This window comes from Crocodylus siamensis, chromosome 4 (assembly GCF_052110815.1).
Source record: "Crocodylus siamensis isolate JL-2025a chromosome 4, ASM5211081v1, whole genome shotgun sequence".
Taxonomy (NCBI): Eukaryota; Metazoa; Chordata; order Crocodylia; family Crocodylidae; genus Crocodylus; species Crocodylus siamensis.
The window spans coordinates 1721906-1740717 of NC_143398.1; the positions used below are offsets into that span (position 1 = coordinate 1721906).

Consider the following 18812-nt stretch of genomic DNA (forward strand, 5'->3'; position numbering starts at 1 on the left):
TGAGTCTTTGGCAGCTCTGAACAGGTGTAGGGTGGTGAGGAACCCACTGTTTATGGGCCCCAGTGAACTACCTGTATGTTTAAATTGTCATTTCATCTCAGTTTTAACAGCTTCAGCTCTTTGTGCCATCTTTGAAATGTCTCTCAAGCAAAAAGCCAGCAGCTTGCCCTGAAAGCATGTTGGCAGCTACCTTTGATTGGGGCAGGGGAGATCTGGGGACAGGCATGTGCTGATGCCTTGTTAAATAAAGAAAACTCCTTTTCTGTCTAGAGAATCTTTTTGCCCCCACTTTTCTGAGAATTGTGGACAGAAGGACCAGGCATTTTCAGTCTGTCAGGCAGTTGCACTGATTATGGTGTAATCTAATTTTTTTGTGCATTTTTTCAGTAGAAATTAAACCTGTACTAAGAGGAGGTTATCTCATGCAAGCGATAGACAATGTAAAACTGAAAGAGAATTATAACTGAAACATGCTATCCATTCCCTAGTTTTCATCCAGAGAGGAAAGAAAGAATAAAGCAGTCTCTGCAGCGTCGGTTATACTAGTTTTCACAATAGTGTGGAGGTCCCTTCCCCATTGGACCATGAAAACCATGAATCAGGGTGCAATAAAAAACTGAACTTTGCTTTACTGGGTTGGTGATGTTGTGCCTCTGCTATAAAATAGTAAAAATATTCAAGCATAAGTCTTTCACTTAAGGGGAGAAAGCTTAATAAATAGGATGTAAATAACAGTGACCAAAGATAGACACCCCCCTCTCCCATTAGACATACTAATGATACTGGACTTATAGCATCCTTTGTTCTTGTAATGGTGTCTCTTGACACCATTGCTAGTATGAGCTGTTTTGATTGCGTTTCTTTACACACGATTTGCCAAGGGCAGAACACTGTTATATAGGAAGCTCACAGTCACTGCCCATTCTCCAGCCTCCATTGGATTCTCATCAGATCTCCCATTAAGCAAGGGAAGTTGAGGTTGGATATTAGGAAAAACTTTCTCACTAGGAGGGTAGTAAAACACTGGAACCATCTACTCAGAGAGGTGGGGGAATCTCCATCCTTGGAGGTTTTGAAGACCCAGGTAGATGAAGGCTTGGCTGGATGATGTAGTTGGGGCTGGTGCTGCTTGGAGCAGGGGTTGGACTAGATGTGACCTCCTGAGGTCCCTTCCAGCCCTCATTTTCTGTGGTTCTGTAAGGAGTTCCCAAAGAAATGCAGAACTGTAAGGAACTTGCAGGGTCATTAGCTCCTTCCCCTGTTGCTGTGGGAAGCATGCATCATCTCTGCCATACAGCCAAGCTTTTGAAACTATGATCAAGTTCAGTTTTTTTTTCCTTTCATGCCAGCTTTGCTCCAGTGCTGAAAGAACAGACAGAAGTGTTCGGTGACAGCCTTTATATTCTGCAGATGTTGGCATGTGACAGCCAGTAGCGGTCTGGTTCCAAGCCACCCTGCTTAGTTTGCCTTGAGGGCTCATAATACCTTGTGACCCAGGCAGCTCCAGCTGTCGTGCCAAGGAACCGGACAAGATTGAGAAGCTGGAAACCCTCAATGTGATTTTTTTTTTAGAGGAGCAGAAGTGCAAGATGGGTCATTCTTCCCCTCAAAGTCTTGAGTAAAGAAATTGCTGTCTTGGGGTAATACAGCAATGACTGTTCAGGGGGTAATACAGCAACAAGTGTTCAGAGACAATAGAGGAGTGTGTCAGGTCAAGCTGCAGAGCTGCTGTGTGGTCAGCTGCCTCGGGTTGTGTGCTGAGTTTGCAAAAAGATTGCATTTGGCCTTATGCTGAGGCTGCAGAAATGCTGCTCCCAGCCCTCATTTAGGTTTCTCTCCCTCTTTTGCAGTGCACCTTTCGACAGGATTGCGGAGATAAACTTCAACATAGATGCAGATGATGACAGTGTAAGTGGGGCCTGGGGGTGTTTGTTGAACAGGGCTGAGGCAGCTGATCAGTGCCTACATGAGGCAACTGCTGTCCTCGCTGTCTTGTAGAAGAGGGGCTCTCTGTGGCAAGGGAAGAGCACCCCAGTGCCTGCAGCCACAGAGGGGACTCAGGGCATTGACATCGGTATTGGTCCTGCGCCCTCTGCTTCAACAGGGTCTTGCACATGGTCACTGGCCACGCTAGAGGGTACTTCTACGTAAGTGCTGGAAGGCTTTGTGCAAACTGGTTGCTGTCTGAAGTCTCTCTCTGTCACCCTTTCCACTGACTGAATAGGAAAGGAAGCCAGTGAGGGTAAAGTCTAGAGAGGGGTTCCTTAACAGCTCTGGATATTGCCCTGAATCATCCTCAGGTGCAGGAGATGGATGGTGGTAGAAACAGACACCTGTTCCCTGACACACCCTGTCCTATTCAAAGCTGATGGCATTTGATTTCCCTAGTTTTAAAAACACTTCCCTTTAGGCCTTCCCTCAAACAGTGTTGTGAAAAACAAGTTCCCCCTTCCTTCTTGTCAGCTCAGACAAGTTCTCAGCTGCAAAAATTCTTTGTTTTTCCACTGCAAACTAAAACTGAAACCACAAATAGCAATTAGTATGCTTAGCTTAGCTTGTTCTTTTTCCTGACTGGAGAGGTTTTTGCGCGGCAAAATTCCACTACTGCTCTTGGTTTGGACAGTCCCATAACTGGTACGTGCTCCAAACCTTTAATTCAGAGATCCTATAGCACTTGGCTTGGCAAGCTGTTTATATAAATACAGAGCAGTTTGACTTTGATTACTGCTAAGGCATCTCCTGTCATACAGAAAGTGCATGGACAAAATTCAGGATTATCATACTGATTTTATATGACTTAATTTTCAATGTGCTTTTAATGGGATTCTGTAGAAGGTAAGTATTTGATTGAAAGTTCATGTGGAGGCTGAGATGACACTGTAGGATGCTCATTTGTCTGTGTGGAAAGGAGGCTGTCCATGGCCCTGTCCCCTTATTTTCTAAGGTCCAAGCTACTGAGCTTGAGTGGTGTGCTGAGAAATACCTGTGAGTGCTCCCTTCATGGCTGAGAGCCTCCCTGTGCCAGGGGATTAAGCAGAAACTTGGCTACCAGAACGGCACAGGAGCAGTTCAGAAACAAGTGAGGTTGCGACAGACTGGTTCCTTTGACGTCTCTTCTGGGTTTGCTTCATTCAGACTTTTGTCTCTTCCACTTCTGAACCAAAGTTCCCTGTTTTGGGCGCACACGCAACAAAAAGGTGGAACAGTTTTGTATCACTTCTGCTTTATGAATTCTACTCTGCCCCAGGATTGTCCTCCAAGGATCTGCAGAACCTGATTTTTGTTTAACTGTGTTTCAGCCCAATGCTTCCCTCTTTGAAGCCTGCTGCAATGAACGGATTCAACAGTTTGATGATAATGAGGAGGAGGAAGATATCTGGGAGGAGAAGGAAATAAGCTATGCAACCCAAGTGAAATCGAGAACACGGTAAGATGAAAGCAGAAGGTTTGTCTGTTGGCTGTTTCATATTGTTTCAGTTGGTTATTTGTTGTACGGATGTGCGCTGAAGCCCGTCTGGTATAAAATTGAGTGGTGTTATATGAATTGTTGTTCCTTGTGAGAGAGTTTGTCCTAGAATAAGACACCTATTCCAAAAGAGAGAAGCTGGAGGATCAGCAACAGTGTTGTAAGCATGATAATACATACCCCATAGTGGAAGAGAGAAATGAGGTTTATTTGAATAGTTCTTAGAAGCCAGTCCGTTTCTCCTTTCTGAGTGTACAGCCATTGCTGTTAGAGAGCAAGGTGTAGAAAGAATTTTTAATTTATTTTATGACCTAGAGAAGAGATCCTTGTTCAGAATAGGAAGAAAAAGTGTTTTATAAGTGGGCTCTCATGTGGTAAATATGTAATGAACTTGCACTTCTTTATCCCTTTGATTTTAATAAATAATTTAAATCAGATTCTTTGATAACTGCAATTCTGAAAGATGTGAATAAATTAGCCAACAAAAATATCAAGGAGAGTGAAAGTGAGTTGTGTGACACGTAAACTTGATCTGGTTGCTAATAAGAGAGGTGTCTGTGTTACCTTAAGAGGTGGCACTGTTTTGCCTGCCTTTATCCATCTCACAGGTCATTGAGACTGAGCCAAGTATATTGACAATGCTCAGTGTGATTCTTGTAGGCCTGGTCTTGTAATGCAGGGGCGGGCAAAATACGGCCTGCGGGTCGGATCTGACCTGCCAAGCACTTTCATCCAGCCCATGGCGCCCACCAGTGAATTGTACCTGTCCAGCCCTCCCACCCACGAGTGTGGGAACGAGGTGCCGACGTATACACATGCCCCCAAAATACTTGATTGTACCTTGCTCCCATCCTCATGGGCGCAAGGGCCTGGCCATTACAGCTACTGGGGACCTGCTCACTCCAGGCAGCAGGTAGGGAAGTGGTTGGGGGCGGGGAAGCCAACCCTCTCTCACGTTGCACAAATGCCCCACACCCTGCCCCCACAACTCCCCACATACATAGTGACACCCCTCATGGACCCCCCCACACACATATACACCCCCACACCGCACCATACACCCCCCACACGCACCATATACAAGCCTAGACTTTATTTTTGAGTTATTTTGCAATCTCCTGTATACACATGACGCAAACACAAATCATGACAAAAATATTTTTTGTAATAAAATTAAAATATGTTATAGTAGATGTTTGATTTTAGTGTATGTTTTGGGGGGTTTTTTGGTTCTAGGATGGAAAGCCTGCATCCCAAAAGGAGTATTTCCAGAGGCAAGGGGAGGGACTTCGGGTGACAACTGTCAGGGGTTAGGGGTGGGCCAAGATGGTGAGCAGGGGGTGGAGCAACTATCAAGGGGTGGGCCTACACATGCAGCCCTTGAAAGCTCAGCAAACCTCATTAAGCAGCCCTCCATCTGAAATAATTGCCCACCCCTGATGTACTGGGTCTGTATGGGGATTTTTGCACTCCCGTTGCTTGTGCATTGTATTTGTTTTGGGAATAAATACCCTGAAAAGGCTTCAGTCTCCACATGGTCAGTTTGGCACTTCTGTCTGCATGGGATTCATGCGAAAAAATCCGGACTGACCCTTTGTGTCCATTCACTGTGCCTGTGAGAAAGTGTTGTCCTTCAGTGCAAACTGATGGTGCCCAGTCTAACATCAGCCAGTAAGTGTGTTCAGAAATAGACGGGGCAGTCTTTGTTCCATGGTAAAGATTAACTGTATGAATCAACCTTTTGCCCTTAGACATGTTCACTCTTGTTGCTCATTTATTCACATACCTGTTTCTCGTTAGTATGTGCTAATTCTTCACTGTGCTTTTTCAGTTGTTGCAGTATCAGAAATGCAGTCAACCAAAATGGTGTGTTTTACAGTTTACCATTTTAACCTGATACATGTCCTCTGTGTGCTCAAAAATAACCAGTACATTTCCCAAGATTCACTTGTCTTTTGCCAGAAGTCTAATATTTTTTTAAATTATTTTATGCATCTGTAGTGAGTTGCTGATGTTAGTGGAAAGGAAGTTTAGTTTGAACACTTTCTCACGAGGAGGGTGGTGAAGCACTGCAGTGGATTACCTAGAGAGATGGTGGAGTCTCCATCCTTGGAGGTTTTTAAGACTTGGCTCAACAAAGCCTTGGCTGGGAAGATGTAGCTGGGTCTGGGGCCGGTCTTGCTTTGAGTAGGGGATTGGACTAGGTGCGACTTCCTGAGGTGCCTGCCAACTCTCATTTTCTATGATTCTTTAATATGGGAGCATATAGGAATTTACTTTTGCTCACCGTATGCCCAATACTGGTATGTGGAAACTGAAATACGAAAGAACATTTGCACATACAGTATTTTCATAGACTCATATACGTTAAGGGCTGGAAGGGACCCCAAAAGATCATCAAATCCATCTGTCCTGCTCTGGGCAAGACTGCTGCTGAGGTCAAATGATCCCAGGAAAGTTTCTGTCCAGTCTCCTCTTGAAGACTTCCAAGGTTGGGGACTGCACCACCTCCTTGGAAGTCTATTCCAGATTCTGGTTACCCTCACCATAAAGAAGTTCTTCAACCTGAAACCATCCTCTAACAGTTCATGGCCATTGCTCTTTGTCCTCCCCAGGGGTGCCCTTATCCTTAATGAACTGTCTCCAATTCTGCTTCACTCACCTTCCCTTCTTGTCTAGGTCCACTTGGATCCACATCCTATCCTCCAGCATGACCACTTTTCCCCATAACTAAGTATCACCCACAGACTTGACCAGTGTGCTTTCCACATCCTCATCTAAATCTTTGATAAGGATGTTGAACAGCTCCGGGCCACGAACCGAACCTGCGGGACACTACTGGCCACTTCCCGCCAAGACGATACAGACCCGTCCACTAAGGGGATTCTTAAGGGTTGTGTGGGGAAAATAAACACAAGCGATAGGATGAAGGTGTGAAACAGAAACATGGGCTGAAGGCAAGCAGAACTTCTAGTAAGAGACTGCACCAATTTTCTGAGGGAGTATAGGAGGCTCTGTCCCCCTAGCACATAAAAAATGATATGGATCAAAGCACTGAAGGGTACTTGGTAGGGAACAGACTTACACTGCCACTTTCTTCCCCCTTCTGGTTGACACAGGTGCTCAGCCCCAGCCTATGGGCTAGATCCAGCCCCTGGAACCATGTCATCCAGCCTCAGGGGCTCCCCATGGGCCCAAAATTTAACAGCAGGGGAGTGGTGGCTGCTTCACTGCTGCCAGATTTCTAGACCCATGGGGAGCCCTGTGGCCTGGAAAGTGTGGCCTTGCATACTAGATTGGGCATGTGGGGCTGGCACGGGGCACTGTGACCGGATCTGGCCACGTAGGGCTGGGATGGAATGCCATGGCCTGTTATGGCTCTCAGGGGCAAGAAGTTGAGCATCACTGGTCCAATAGGTTTTTCTAACTGTGATTTCTGCATTGTAGGTTTGGAGTCTCTCAGACCTCAGAGAGTTCTTCAAAAAGTGATCTAGAGAACGGGGACCACGATGGCAGTGTGGACTCGGAAGAGGAGGAGGAAGCAGAAGAACAAACCTCACCTTCTACAGTGAATGCCAACAAAAGTAACGCTTCTGAACAGAAGGGCACAGACTCCTCTGAAGGTGAGGGCTTTGAGCGCCTTAATTTAATCCTCCAAATTGGCTTGGGCAGTATTTCCTAGAGAGATGCCTCCTGGGAGTATGTAGGGCCTGTGAACCACTCTTCTGTCATGACTGCTCTCTCATGCAGGCTCTGTAGATGAAAAATCAGTGTCCGTTCTGAATTTCAGTCTGCATGTTCCTGTCTCACGTATTTGAGAGACTGGATTCTCCGCATACAGGGAAACAAAAGGATTGCAATGTTACACTGAGGCTGCCAGACAGGGTGCAGTAGAATCACAGACAACGAGGGCTGGAAGGGACCTGAGGAGGTCACATCTAGTCTAAACTCCTGCTCCAAGCAGGACCATCCCCAACTAGATCATGCCAGCCAGAGCTTTGTCTAGCCGGGTCTTCAAAACCTCTAAGGATGGAGACTCCACCACCTCTCTGTGGGGAGTCTGTTCCTAGTGTATTATTACCCTTCTCGTGAGAGTTTTCCTTAATATCTAACCTCAGCTTCTCTTGCTGCAACTGGTGCCCATTGCTCCTTGTCCTGTCATCTGCCCCACTGGGAACAGTCCAGCTCCCTCCTCTTTGCAGCCCCCCTGCAGGGAGTTGAAGGCTGCTATTCAATCCCCCCACCCCCCGGTCTTCTTGTCTCCATCCTAAATATGCCCAGTTCTCTCAGAGTGTCCTCACAAGTCATGTGCCTCTGCCCCTGAGCCATTATGTGCTTTCTTAAAAACCAGTGCAAGAGGCAAGGATTTCTTCAGGTGGTGTCCTTTACTGGACTAACTGTGTTGTTGGGACTTTCATCAGGTCTTGAAGAAGGTGCTACACTCAAAGGCTTGTCTATAACTTTATCCCAGCTACATAGTTGGTCCAATAAAAGATAACACCCGAAGAAATCTTTGCATCTTGCATAATTTCCTGGGTGAGGAAACGATATTGGGTAAGCACTAACCAGTGATGTGTTGCTCTTCAAGGCTTTCTGAAGAGCACTGCTAAGCATCTTCAGGCACAACATTGTCACAGCTAGCTGCTGTGCTTCCGGTTCAGCTTAGCTTGTTATAAAGCCATTCTTGCAGCCTGGAGAAAGAGCGGGCAGGCAGCAAGTTTCCCCAGAGCAATGTAGACAGGTGACCCTATGGGAGCGGTTGAGGCAGGAAGTGCAAATGGCTGTGCTCTTTGAACTTTCAGCTGTCCAGATTTAGGTAAAGCGAGACAAGCTTCTTTCTCCAAAACCATGTGTTCTTTGGTGTTACTTGTACCTACTCTAGTTACAAAATTTATCTTTAAGATATTATCCCTGCACAACAACTGAGAGGCGTCAAGCAGATCTACCTCCTGTTGATAGCCTTTGTTACCTGGATTACAGGGGCAGTGTAGCCAGCAAATAAATAAGGCAAGAGACTGGTCTATAGCCTGAACTTTTTATTATTTATTTTTTATTATTTATGTCCCAAGTAGAAAAATAAACAGCTATCTCAGTGCCTTCTGATTTTCCCTTTACAGCTGAGTAGAGACATGTGCCCAGATCCTGCTGGGCCAGGGTTGATGCAGGGATTCTGGAGTCATGGGTCCGTGGCAGCAGGAGTGCCTTTCAGTGTAATTCCCTGCCTTCTCACCCATGTATGCATACTCTTAACTCTAACTAATGTCTTCCGATTAGCTAGGCTAATATCCCTTTATTTCACTGGGACTTTGGGAACCAGGCTGCACAAGTTCTTCCATGGCTCTGGAAGGTTTCAGTCAACTGGGATTGTGAAAATTACAGTTCTTGGAAGGGAGGATTGCTTATCTGTTTTTTTCACCATCTTGGAAGGTTGCCTGTCGCCATCTTCTCTCCCCCACACTGATGTAGGCTGCTTTTTACCACCAGTTTAAAAATGCATTAAGGGCATACTGATTGTAGAGCAGCTGCACCTGGTGCATTTGGTTAAATCAGTCGCTGCTGATATTCTCAAACTAAAATGATGATATCAAGGTTTAGTTATCTCGAGGCCTTCCCATGTGCTGCCTCCTGCCAGGCCTCTCCTGTTTAACCTAAACTTGCAGATTTGCATGGTTGCTTAACCAGGCAGGTTGCTCAGTTGAAACGGCCAGCCAGTGTGGCATCAGTAACACCTACAGGATTCCCACTGCAGTTCCTGGGAGTTTTAAAGCTGCCTCAGGCCTGGTGTTTTGCTGGACTTCTGTAGCTTTATCTAGCCTATTAAAAATGGCCAAGGCTAGCAGCATGTTCCTGTGCCATTCCCTACTGTTTCTGTGACACACATAGAGAATGTCTCATAACAAAAAATGGGCTCCTGTGCCCAGACCAGGGTAACAATGACTATTTATGTTGAAGGCAGTTTGATGGCTAGTGGCGGCTGCACGTTGGTGCAGCTGTCCTTCAAGCATTGGTGCAGTCCATGATAGGGGTGTGGGATCTCCTGCAGACTCTGAGCAGCACAGACCATTGATCAGTTTGCCACAGCAGATCTCCTCTTCTCAAGAGAGCTATAGCATTTCAGCTCAGGAAGGAAATCCCTGGCAGGACCTTAGGAGCCTCTGTGGACTGAGAACAGTGCAATGGACCGGGACTCGGGGGAGCTAAATTCTGTTCCTGATTGCTGTTAACCACCTGGGCGACCTTGGACACTTCATTATGCTCACCAGTTCTTTTGCTCGTGCCTTGCTGCTAAATCTGATGAGGGCTCTATTAGTACCTAGACAGAATTGCTCAACACACACTAGCAGCACGGTGCCTGACTGTAGCTAGTGCTTTGATGTTGTGGAAGCGTATAAAGTCATCTTGCTTAATGAGCACATCCCTCTGGAAAGATAGCTGTCACTTTGTTATGTGCAAATTGTAGGTAATTGTAGAAAATGAAGGTTGGGAGGTACCTCAGGGCGTCACATCTAGTCCAACCCCCTGCTCAAAGCAGGACCATTCCCAGCTAGATCATCCCAACTACCCTGGTCTTCAGAACCTCCAGTGCCTTACCGCCGTCCTCGTGAGAGAGGTTTCCCTAATATCCAACCTAAATTTCCCTTGATGCAACTTGAGTCCATTGCTCCTTGTCCTGTCATCTGCCCCCACTGAGCACAATCCAGCTCCATCCTTTGCAACCCCCCTGCAGGGAGCTGAAGGCTACTATCAAATCTCCCCCCAATCTTCTCTTCTGCAAACTGAATCAGCCCAGTTCCCTCAGCCTCTCCTTACCAGTCCTTTCCCCCAGCCATTTTCACTGCCCTCCACTGGACTGTCCAATGTGTCCACATCCTTTCTGTCATGGGGGATCCACAGCTGGACACAGGACTCCAGATGTGGCCTCCGCAGTGCTGAATAGAGGGAAAGAATCACCTCCCTCAGTCTTCTGGCAATGCTCCTACCAACGCAACCCAGGATGGTGTTAGCCTTCTTGGCAATAAGGCTACGCTGCTGGCTCCTGTTCAGCTTCTTGTCCCCTGTCACCCCCAGGTCCTTTTCTGCAGAGCTGCCACTTAGCTAGTCAGCTCCCTTCTAAGTTGAAGGACCTTGCACTCGTCCTTATTGAATCTCATGAGATTTCTTTTGGGCCGATCAGCCAATTTTCGATAGGTTATTCTCCCATTGATTACGTGGAAGGATTGTCTTTGTTCCTAACTCTGGGAATTCCCTCTCCTTTGGCTTGGTTTGGGAAACCATGCAATTCCTCAGAATCCTCAAGAATCTCTCTGTCTCTCTCTCTCTCTCTCTCCCCCTCTGTCTCTCTCTCCATGCCTTCAGGCTCAGGATGGACAGCCGTGTTCGAGCCAGTGAATTCAAAGCCCCCAGCACCTTGTGTGGCCATGGATGTTGGATCGAGTGTGTGGGATTCAGCAGCACCAGAGACCACCACTCCTGAGGAGAAAGGATGGGCAAAGTTTACAGACTTTCAACCTTTTTGTTGGTAAATGAAGCATAGACGGCCTCACCTTTTCTAGAGCTTCTGCGTGAAGAAATGTTTGGACTGGGGGTGGGTTGGAGGGATGAAACAGCAAGGGAGGAGTCTGACCTTGAATCTTCCCTTTTTTTCCCCTTTTTAATATTGTCCATCTGCATTTGGGCACTCATCCCACCTTATGCTTATATTGACTGATATGTGGTGGCCATGTCTCATAGTTTCATAGTAGCTAGGCTCAGGAGGGACCTGAACAGATCATCTAGCCTGACCCCCTGCCACAGGCAGGAATGAATGCTGGGTTCACAAGACCCCAGACAGGTGATCATCCAACCCCCCTCTTGAACTTGCCTAAGGTAGGGGTGAGGACCACTTCCCTGGGAAGCTGGTTCCAGATTTTGGCCACCCCAACTGTAAAATATTGCCTCCTGATCTCTCACCTAAACCTATTCTCCATCAGCTTATTACCATTGTTGCTTGTCACCCCAGGTGGTGCTGGGGAGAAAAGGGCTCTTCCTATTTGCTGTTGATTTCCCCTGATGAGTTTGTAGGTAGCCACCTGCTAGAGCAGTGGTTTTCAACCTGTAGTCCACAACCTATGTCTAAGGGGTCCATGAAAGATATGATCCATCAAAAGTATATAAATACGCATGTTTACAATTCAAAGGCATCCATGCCTCTGTTTTAAATTTTTTAGGGGTTCACAAATGAAAAAAGTTTGAAAACCACTGTGCTAGCGTGATAGTACAGCACTATTATTATTGCAGGGCTGTCATCCTAATGTAAGTAATAAGTCTATAGATATTCGTGGGAGACTGTGCAGGGACTCTTAATGACTTCCGAGAGGAAGCTCTAGGGAGCAGGACCATGGCAGATGGAGTTCATTTGCAAGTTCTTTTGTCTTCCAGCTCAGAATCAGGTCCACGATGTAGTTCTCCTGTGGACACAGAAAGCAGCGACTCAGAGGGAAACCCCAAGCAAAGTCAGGACAAGACCTGTAAGTGGGAATATTATGAAACATGGAGGGGTTGGTTTGTTGTTCTAGTCATTTTGAGTACTGCCAGATATCCCAGGTTTCACGGGTAAAGTTCCCCTCCGGTCCTGCCTCACATAGGCATCAAAACAGATCTGTCAAGTAGCTTGACTGTGACTGAATTCAAGAATCCTGTTAAATGGTGCTTCTGCCCGGGGTTCATTTCTCAGGGTGCTTGCCCTCCTCTGTGCTATTTGATTTTCTGGGGGAGCTCAGTAGTGACAGTGTCAGGCAGTTGAAAGAGAAGTGATCCTGATAGATTTCTGACAGGCAAAAGCCAGGAAGTACCAGAAATCTGGTGAGAGTTTTCTGCTTTTTTGGTGTGCTTCACCCATTGCTAGTTGAAAAATGTGGTTCTCTGGTTAATAGAGAGCAGGAGTGTCAAACTCGGATGTGCTGGCAGGCTGTATCCCCTGCTGCAGCCAGCATCTGGTACAGATGATCCAGCTCCAGATCTGGGCTGCAGTGCCTCTCAAATCCAGTCCATGGGCCATATATTTGATACCCTGGATATAGAGAAACCTCTTTGACTTGTAGGTGCTCTGCTCTCACTGGTTGCATCTACACAATGCGCTTACTGCAGAACTGCGTAATTAGCTCTGCAGTAAAACATCACCATCTATGTGTGGTGCTATTAGGACAGCTTAAGCTAGTTAACTCAGGTGCAGGATAGTACTTGTAAATACACAAGGGTAGTTCATTGTGGGGGCTCCCTGCCAGCTAGCCCCACACTGAAGCACCCTTGTGCCCCATCCAGCTCCTCCACAGCACACTGAGCTGGGTCAGAGCAGCCTTGGGCTGGCAGGCTGACCCCCGGTGCTCCCAGCCAGCCAGGGCTGCTCCGACCTGGCTAAACATGCTACGGTCTGAGGCACGCACATAAATATGGCACCTGGGAGCAATAAACTCCTGTGCAATATGTACTAGAGTTTATAATTTCACCTTAATAGCACGTGTCAATGTGCCCACTGATAGCTAACCAAATCCTCAAAACATTAATAAACCCCATCATTTCAATTTGCATTTTTGCCCAATCTTAGATCAGAGCAGAATTTGAGGAATTGATAGCACAGAAAAACATTGAAATTTGTCTCTAAAATTGTGTCACAGGCAGCAGATGGTGAATATTAAATGTTCTTATAAAAGCTGGGGTGGGCTCCTAATGTAGCTTATTTTCAGCCCACACTTTTTTCTGGCCCTGCAGTAGCACAGTCTTTAATTACCTAGTGCAGATGACAGATTTCTTCTTGAAGCGTATGTCAGCGTGGATTCCACCGTAGGTGTTTATGTGCATGAGCTTTGGGTTCTTTTTTTAATCACAGTGTTTGTATCTGTGTATTTGTCCTTGGTCACCTTGTGCTCCCATGTGAGGGGATAAAAGGTGGAGTGTCTGTGATGCTCCCTCAGTGCCCTCTACCTGCCTGTGTTAGCAAGTGGTAACTCAGCAAATGGGTAACCCGTTGCTTTCTTCAGCGACCTTAGGCCAGTTCATTTAGCCCACTAAGTATTGCATTTTTACACTTTTCGTATAAAAGTTGTTCCAAAAACTAAAACATAAAGAAAGAGAATTCACATCCCTACTGTAACATGGGTCTGGGTGGATTGCAGCAGTGGCATGGTGAAGTCAAAACTGTGCCCATTCTGTTATGGGCACAGCAAGTGTTTCTCCTGCCTAGGAAAGACCCATGTCCTGGGTGAGTTCTCTGTTCACAAGACCGCCTCCATTAAGATCCTCATGTCCAGGGACACATGACTCAAGCCTCCATCTTTTTGTGTTGTCCATGTGGGCTTTCTAGTGGCTGTCACCTCCAGGCACGAGAGTGAGTGAACTTCAGCGCTTTACTGATGGCCGCCTCCCCGAATTTTCATGCAAAAGGGGGCACGCTGATGCTGTATACCCCCCTCCAAGTTCATTGTGATAATTGTATCCCAGTTGATCAGCATCTTCCCAGAGCCACACTGCATAGAGGGAAAAGAAATTAAAGGCATCTGATGTATCCCGGACCTTGAATGGTCCTGTCTACGTAATACATCAGACAGTGTCTCTGTCTGTACTTAGTCAGCTTCTCTAAAGGTCAGACCATCTCTTCACTGAGAGTAATGAAAGGGATGACACTACATGTTTTCCTGTGTCACTAGTTGTCTGATGGAGCTCTCCAAATGAGCCAGCCGTGCTCCAGCAGTGTTCTAGGACTCCTTCAGAGAGAGACCTGTTTTTGAGGCCAGTAAGCTGGTGACATGGAGTAGTCCACTGCCTCTTGCCAAGCATTACACACTGGGCTTATCTGCTAGATGAGATGCTAAATTGGGGAGAGCAGTGCTACGATCAGCTTTGATGTTGCTGAAGTCCCTTGTGCACATACTTCCAAGATGCTGCTGCTTGCTGGTCACCTGCAGCAGGGATCCACTTTGCCTATTTGAACATAAAAGGTTACTTACTCTCCAGGAACTGTGGTTCTTTGAGATGGTGTAGATCCTGTGACCTGTGTGGATGCCTGTCTGAGTTCCCACTTGCCTGGCTTTTGATTGCTCAAGGAAGTGAAGCAAGGCAGTGGCTGTTCTGTTCTTTGGGCCCGCATATGTGAGCATGAGGCGGCACAAGCCATGGGTGGTCCCAACAGATACTGCTCTTTAAAAAAAAATCCAGTCGTGCCCATGTGAAGCTCATGCTTGCCTACTGTGAGATCCAAATTCACGTCATCCTCTTGAAAAGCACAGTTAGTGAAAGGTAAGTCGCCTTCTGGTTTCTGTTGCTGAAAATGTTCCAGTTGTATCTGGGGGCTGTAGAAGTCTTCCTGGTGCCTCTGCTCGGTTTGTCCTGTGAATGATTTGCTCTCTCTTTGCAGTTAGCACTACGTCACCCTGTGTTTGGAACGTCTGTGTGACAAGGAAGGCACCTCTCGTGGCCTCGGACAGCAGCTCCTCTGGAGGCTCCGACAGTGAGGAAGATGAGGACAAGACCGACATCGTTACCGAAACCATCAGTACGGGGTCAGGCCAGGAAACCATCAAACTGACCATGGATGCTAAGAATGAGAAAGCTGTGTTCACCAGGTGCGAAAGGAATCGCCTTGGGGTGGGGTAGGCCTGGCCACTGAGGTTTTGGAGAGCATAATGTGAGCCTAGAGATGGACTGTGCTGTAATCCAAAATGTAAATCTCAAACACAGCAACTTGTTAAAAGATAAAAATGTAAATTTGTGAGAACTTCATGGCACTACAGGTTAATGGACCAGCTTTTCCTTTTTGGAGATGCGGGTTCAAATTTGGAAAGGGGTTCTCAGGGCTTCGTGGTGCAGGCTGCTGGTACAGAGCAATGCATCGCCTGCTTTCAGATAGAAACCACCACCCAGCTGACAGCTTCTGAGAGGAGGTCTAGCACTGGAAGTGCAGTGAGGGGGCAATCCAAGCGAGATCCATTAGCAGAGACATGGGAGGCCTTGTGTGATGACAAGTAGCAGAGGGCATGGAAGATTGAGATTGCAATGCATCCCACAAGATGGTGAGGGGGAAGGGACCTGACTCAAGTCATAAGCAAAATATTCATTGGTAAAACTTCCAGTGGTTTTCAACCTTTTTCATTTGTGGACCTCTAAACATTTTTGAATGGAGGGATGGACTCCTTCACAAATTTTGAATGGAGATGCAGACCCCTTTGAATTGTAAGTATGGGTATTCACATACTTTTGATTGGCCATAGTCATCTTTTGTGAATCCCTTAGACACGGACTGCGGACTCCCAAGGGGCTGCAGAGCACAGGTTGAAACCCACTGGACTGTGTGATGCACAAGAGCCAGAATCCAATATTTATAAGATCATAAGTTCATGGTAATTTTCCAGTCAAAAAGCTTCAAAAGAGTCTTAGTGTCTCTTCCAGCACTTCTAAAAATGGGACATGAATGGTTTTGAAAAGGTTATCCCTAGCATTTTCTCTCTTCCCCTTGAACTGTGAGTGCATTAAATCCTTTATGTATTGCAACTGTGGTGGTATTTTCACTGCAAAGTCCCTTGGGCTAAAGGCCACATTTCATACAGCCATAGTTCAACCAGAGAAATTAAGTATTCTGGCTCTTAAGAAGCTGGTGTCTAAAACACCATGAACTTTGAACTTGTAATAACTAATTCTGGGTTTTGTGCTTTCTCCCATTGTTTTCAGAAACAGCTTTGGTTTCAAAGTCATATAAACACTTTAGGAAATTTTACATAAAAACTATTCCTCATATACCCCTATGCAGATGTGGGCTATAATCTGGAGTCATGGGGGAAGTGTACTAGAAAGTGAACCAGGTTCACCCAACATATGACTTACTGTAATGAGCAAGTTTGAGGTATAATCAAACCAGCAGACACCTGAGAGTAGGAAAAGCTGGCTCATTATACCTTGTGCTGCTGCTGAAGTTACACAGCTGTAAAGGAAAATTATTGGAGAAAATAAAAGACTGTTAGATTTTGGTCATTTGAACATGAGCAAACCTGAGTTTTTTGCAATTGGAAAACGTGTAATGTCTGTGTCAGCACAGGCCGCGCCTCATGCTGCACACTTCACATACAAATCACCCGGGCAACATTTCTTTGCTTGTGGGGATTTGCTTCTGGTGGGTTGCTTAAAATATGGGACAAGTCTCTAGGCTGAGAGATGGCATGGCCAAGCAGGTTCACCTGTGAGAAACCAGGATAGAAGGAAACATGAAAGTCAGCATAATATTGCTGATTGCGGAGTTGCGGTATTAACTCTTTTCATGGTGCAGCAGGCTCTGTATTGAACTTCCACCGATTCTCGTGTTATGAAGTGAAAACCCTTGGAACAAGTGGAGGTGACGTGCATCTTGCACATGTGTTGTTCAGTTCTGAACTGCCAAGATTTGTGGCCAGGGCTGTTCCATCCATTTAACTGTCTGCCTTGGTTCACGGTGGTGCTGTCCATCCTGTTTGGCACTGTAACTTTCTATTCACTTCCCAACCAATAGAGAGAGGCAGATTCTCACTTTGGCTGGTTAAACAGACTGTGGGCCATGACTCTGTCAAGTATACACACTGCAATTGGAAATGGATATATGAAAAAAATAAGTCACTTAGGAGCTAAGTCAAGTCGAAGCATCCACAGCCTGTTTTGCTTTGAATGATTTGCAACTGCTACGCTCACCCTGCCTTTGCAGTGAAACCAAATACTTCTATAACCATAATCTCCACCTGAAAAAACATGAATAGTTTCCAAAGTTTACAGCCTGAGTCAGGAATTAAAACAAATAGTTGCTGGGAGCAGGCAGAAGCCTTTAATTTAGATGGCGGTAACAGCTGTAGTCAGCTGCCACAGATCTGTCCAGCAGTTTTAATTCATGGTGTATGTCCTGTAGTGTGAAATACCTGGTTGGCCGGTTATGAGAATTGAGGCTGCCTGGTATTCATCACAGCTGATCTCGATTTCATTTTACTCGCCCATAACAAATGAATCCAATCTGAAACGCTCAATTGTGGGTGCGTCAGTTTTTACCCTGTTCCTGGATGACTCCACATAAACCAACGGCAGTGCTTGATAAAAACATCTGGGGTTTCCTGATGAAAAATTCCCTGAATTCAGAGTGCTGATGGGCGTCCATTTCTCTACAGCTCGGTGCTGTCCAAGCTTTAGACATTTGATTCAGCCAGGATTTGAACTCAGTTCTTTCTTTGGCTTTGACAAGTCACTCACGGTAAAATTTGCACGTTGAGGGGTCTGAGTTAGTCTCCAAAATCAGTATGTACCAATCTTATACAGAACATGCTGGTTTTCCAGAGGTGCTGGCGTCACTTATTCCCACTCTTTGCAAGAATGGCTGCCAACAACTCTGAGAAATCAGCCTTTAAGTCCTTTAAATGCTTGATGGTAAAATTTTGATATGAGCATCTCCTTAATTTACTTATTCATGAAATGCAAATATTTAATTCTCTACTTACTGAGGGAATAATGAATTAATGTGTCACGTGCTAAAGAATAATTAGTAAGTAGTATTTAAAAACGTGTTTGCCATCATAACATTATATTAAAAGAAAATTCAGTAATTTATCCTCAATTTACTAAAGTAATGCCAGGCTGCATCAGAGATTTTGAAGACTAGAAAGTTTTTCTAGATCACCACAGGGCTTATTTTGGTTTAAGTAGGAGTTCTTTCCCAGATGCAGCCAATAAAGCATACCTTTGCTAATCTCTTCCAAAGGAGTTGGAAAACATTGAGCAATGGCTGACAGCAGTTAAAGAAAGGGGATTGGCCTGCAGTGGGAGTTCTTAGAGAAAAATGTGCATAGCATGTCACTATAAGGATGGTTAAGGAAGCATTAAACACTAATAAAGACAATGGATCCAGTATTTATATGTAGGGATTTAGGTCACCTCCTGAGAATTTTTCACCCCTTCACTGTATTGCCGCATTGTATTGTTTTTTCCCTTGTAGGACTCCCGGCTGGAATAGCAGCCATGATCTGTTTAATGAGCAGAGTGTGTGACTCACCAGCTCTTATCCATCTGGAATTTTAATCTGTCCATCTGGAATTTTAATCTATGTTGCACTGTTAGAGAGGCACCAGATGAGTATTTTTAAAGCTGCTGAATTTCCAGTTTCCTTTGGAAAACCTGTGCATCAGAAGGATGACTTGCATTTGAGGCAGATTAAGTCCTCTTTCTATATTTTGTCCTGCAGTGATAATACCAAACCTTCATTTAAACTAACCTTTTAAAAAGGTCCAGTGCTTGGACCTTGTATGCCTTATTTCAAATTTTAAATATTTAAGCACTAAAGTTGACACTTACATTGGCAATAGTGATAAAT

The 18812-nt window shown here is 45.6% G+C and overlaps 1 protein-coding gene across 6 annotated transcripts in view; it reads left to right on the plus strand.

The window, feature by feature from the left end:
- Positions 1-18812, plus strand: part of PPP6R2 (protein phosphatase 6 regulatory subunit 2) — a 154658-nt gene that overhangs the window by 109515 nt on the left and 26331 nt on the right. For all 6 annotated transcript variants that reach the window (XR_016441666.1, XM_090041388.1, XM_090041393.1 and 3 more), the window contains 6 exons: positions 1851-1908; positions 3300-3427; positions 6914-7089; positions 10823-10985; positions 11885-11973; positions 14856-15063. Coding sequence is in view for 5 of the 6 variants with exons in the window: in XM_090041388.1 (XP_089897514.1) it covers positions 1851-1908; positions 3300-3427; positions 6914-7089; positions 10823-10985; positions 11885-11973; positions 14856-15063 (822 nt within the window). In the remaining variant the exon portion in view is untranslated. The remainder of the gene's footprint in view (positions 1-1850; positions 1909-3299; positions 3428-6913; positions 7090-10822; positions 10986-11884; positions 11974-14855; positions 15064-18812) is intronic.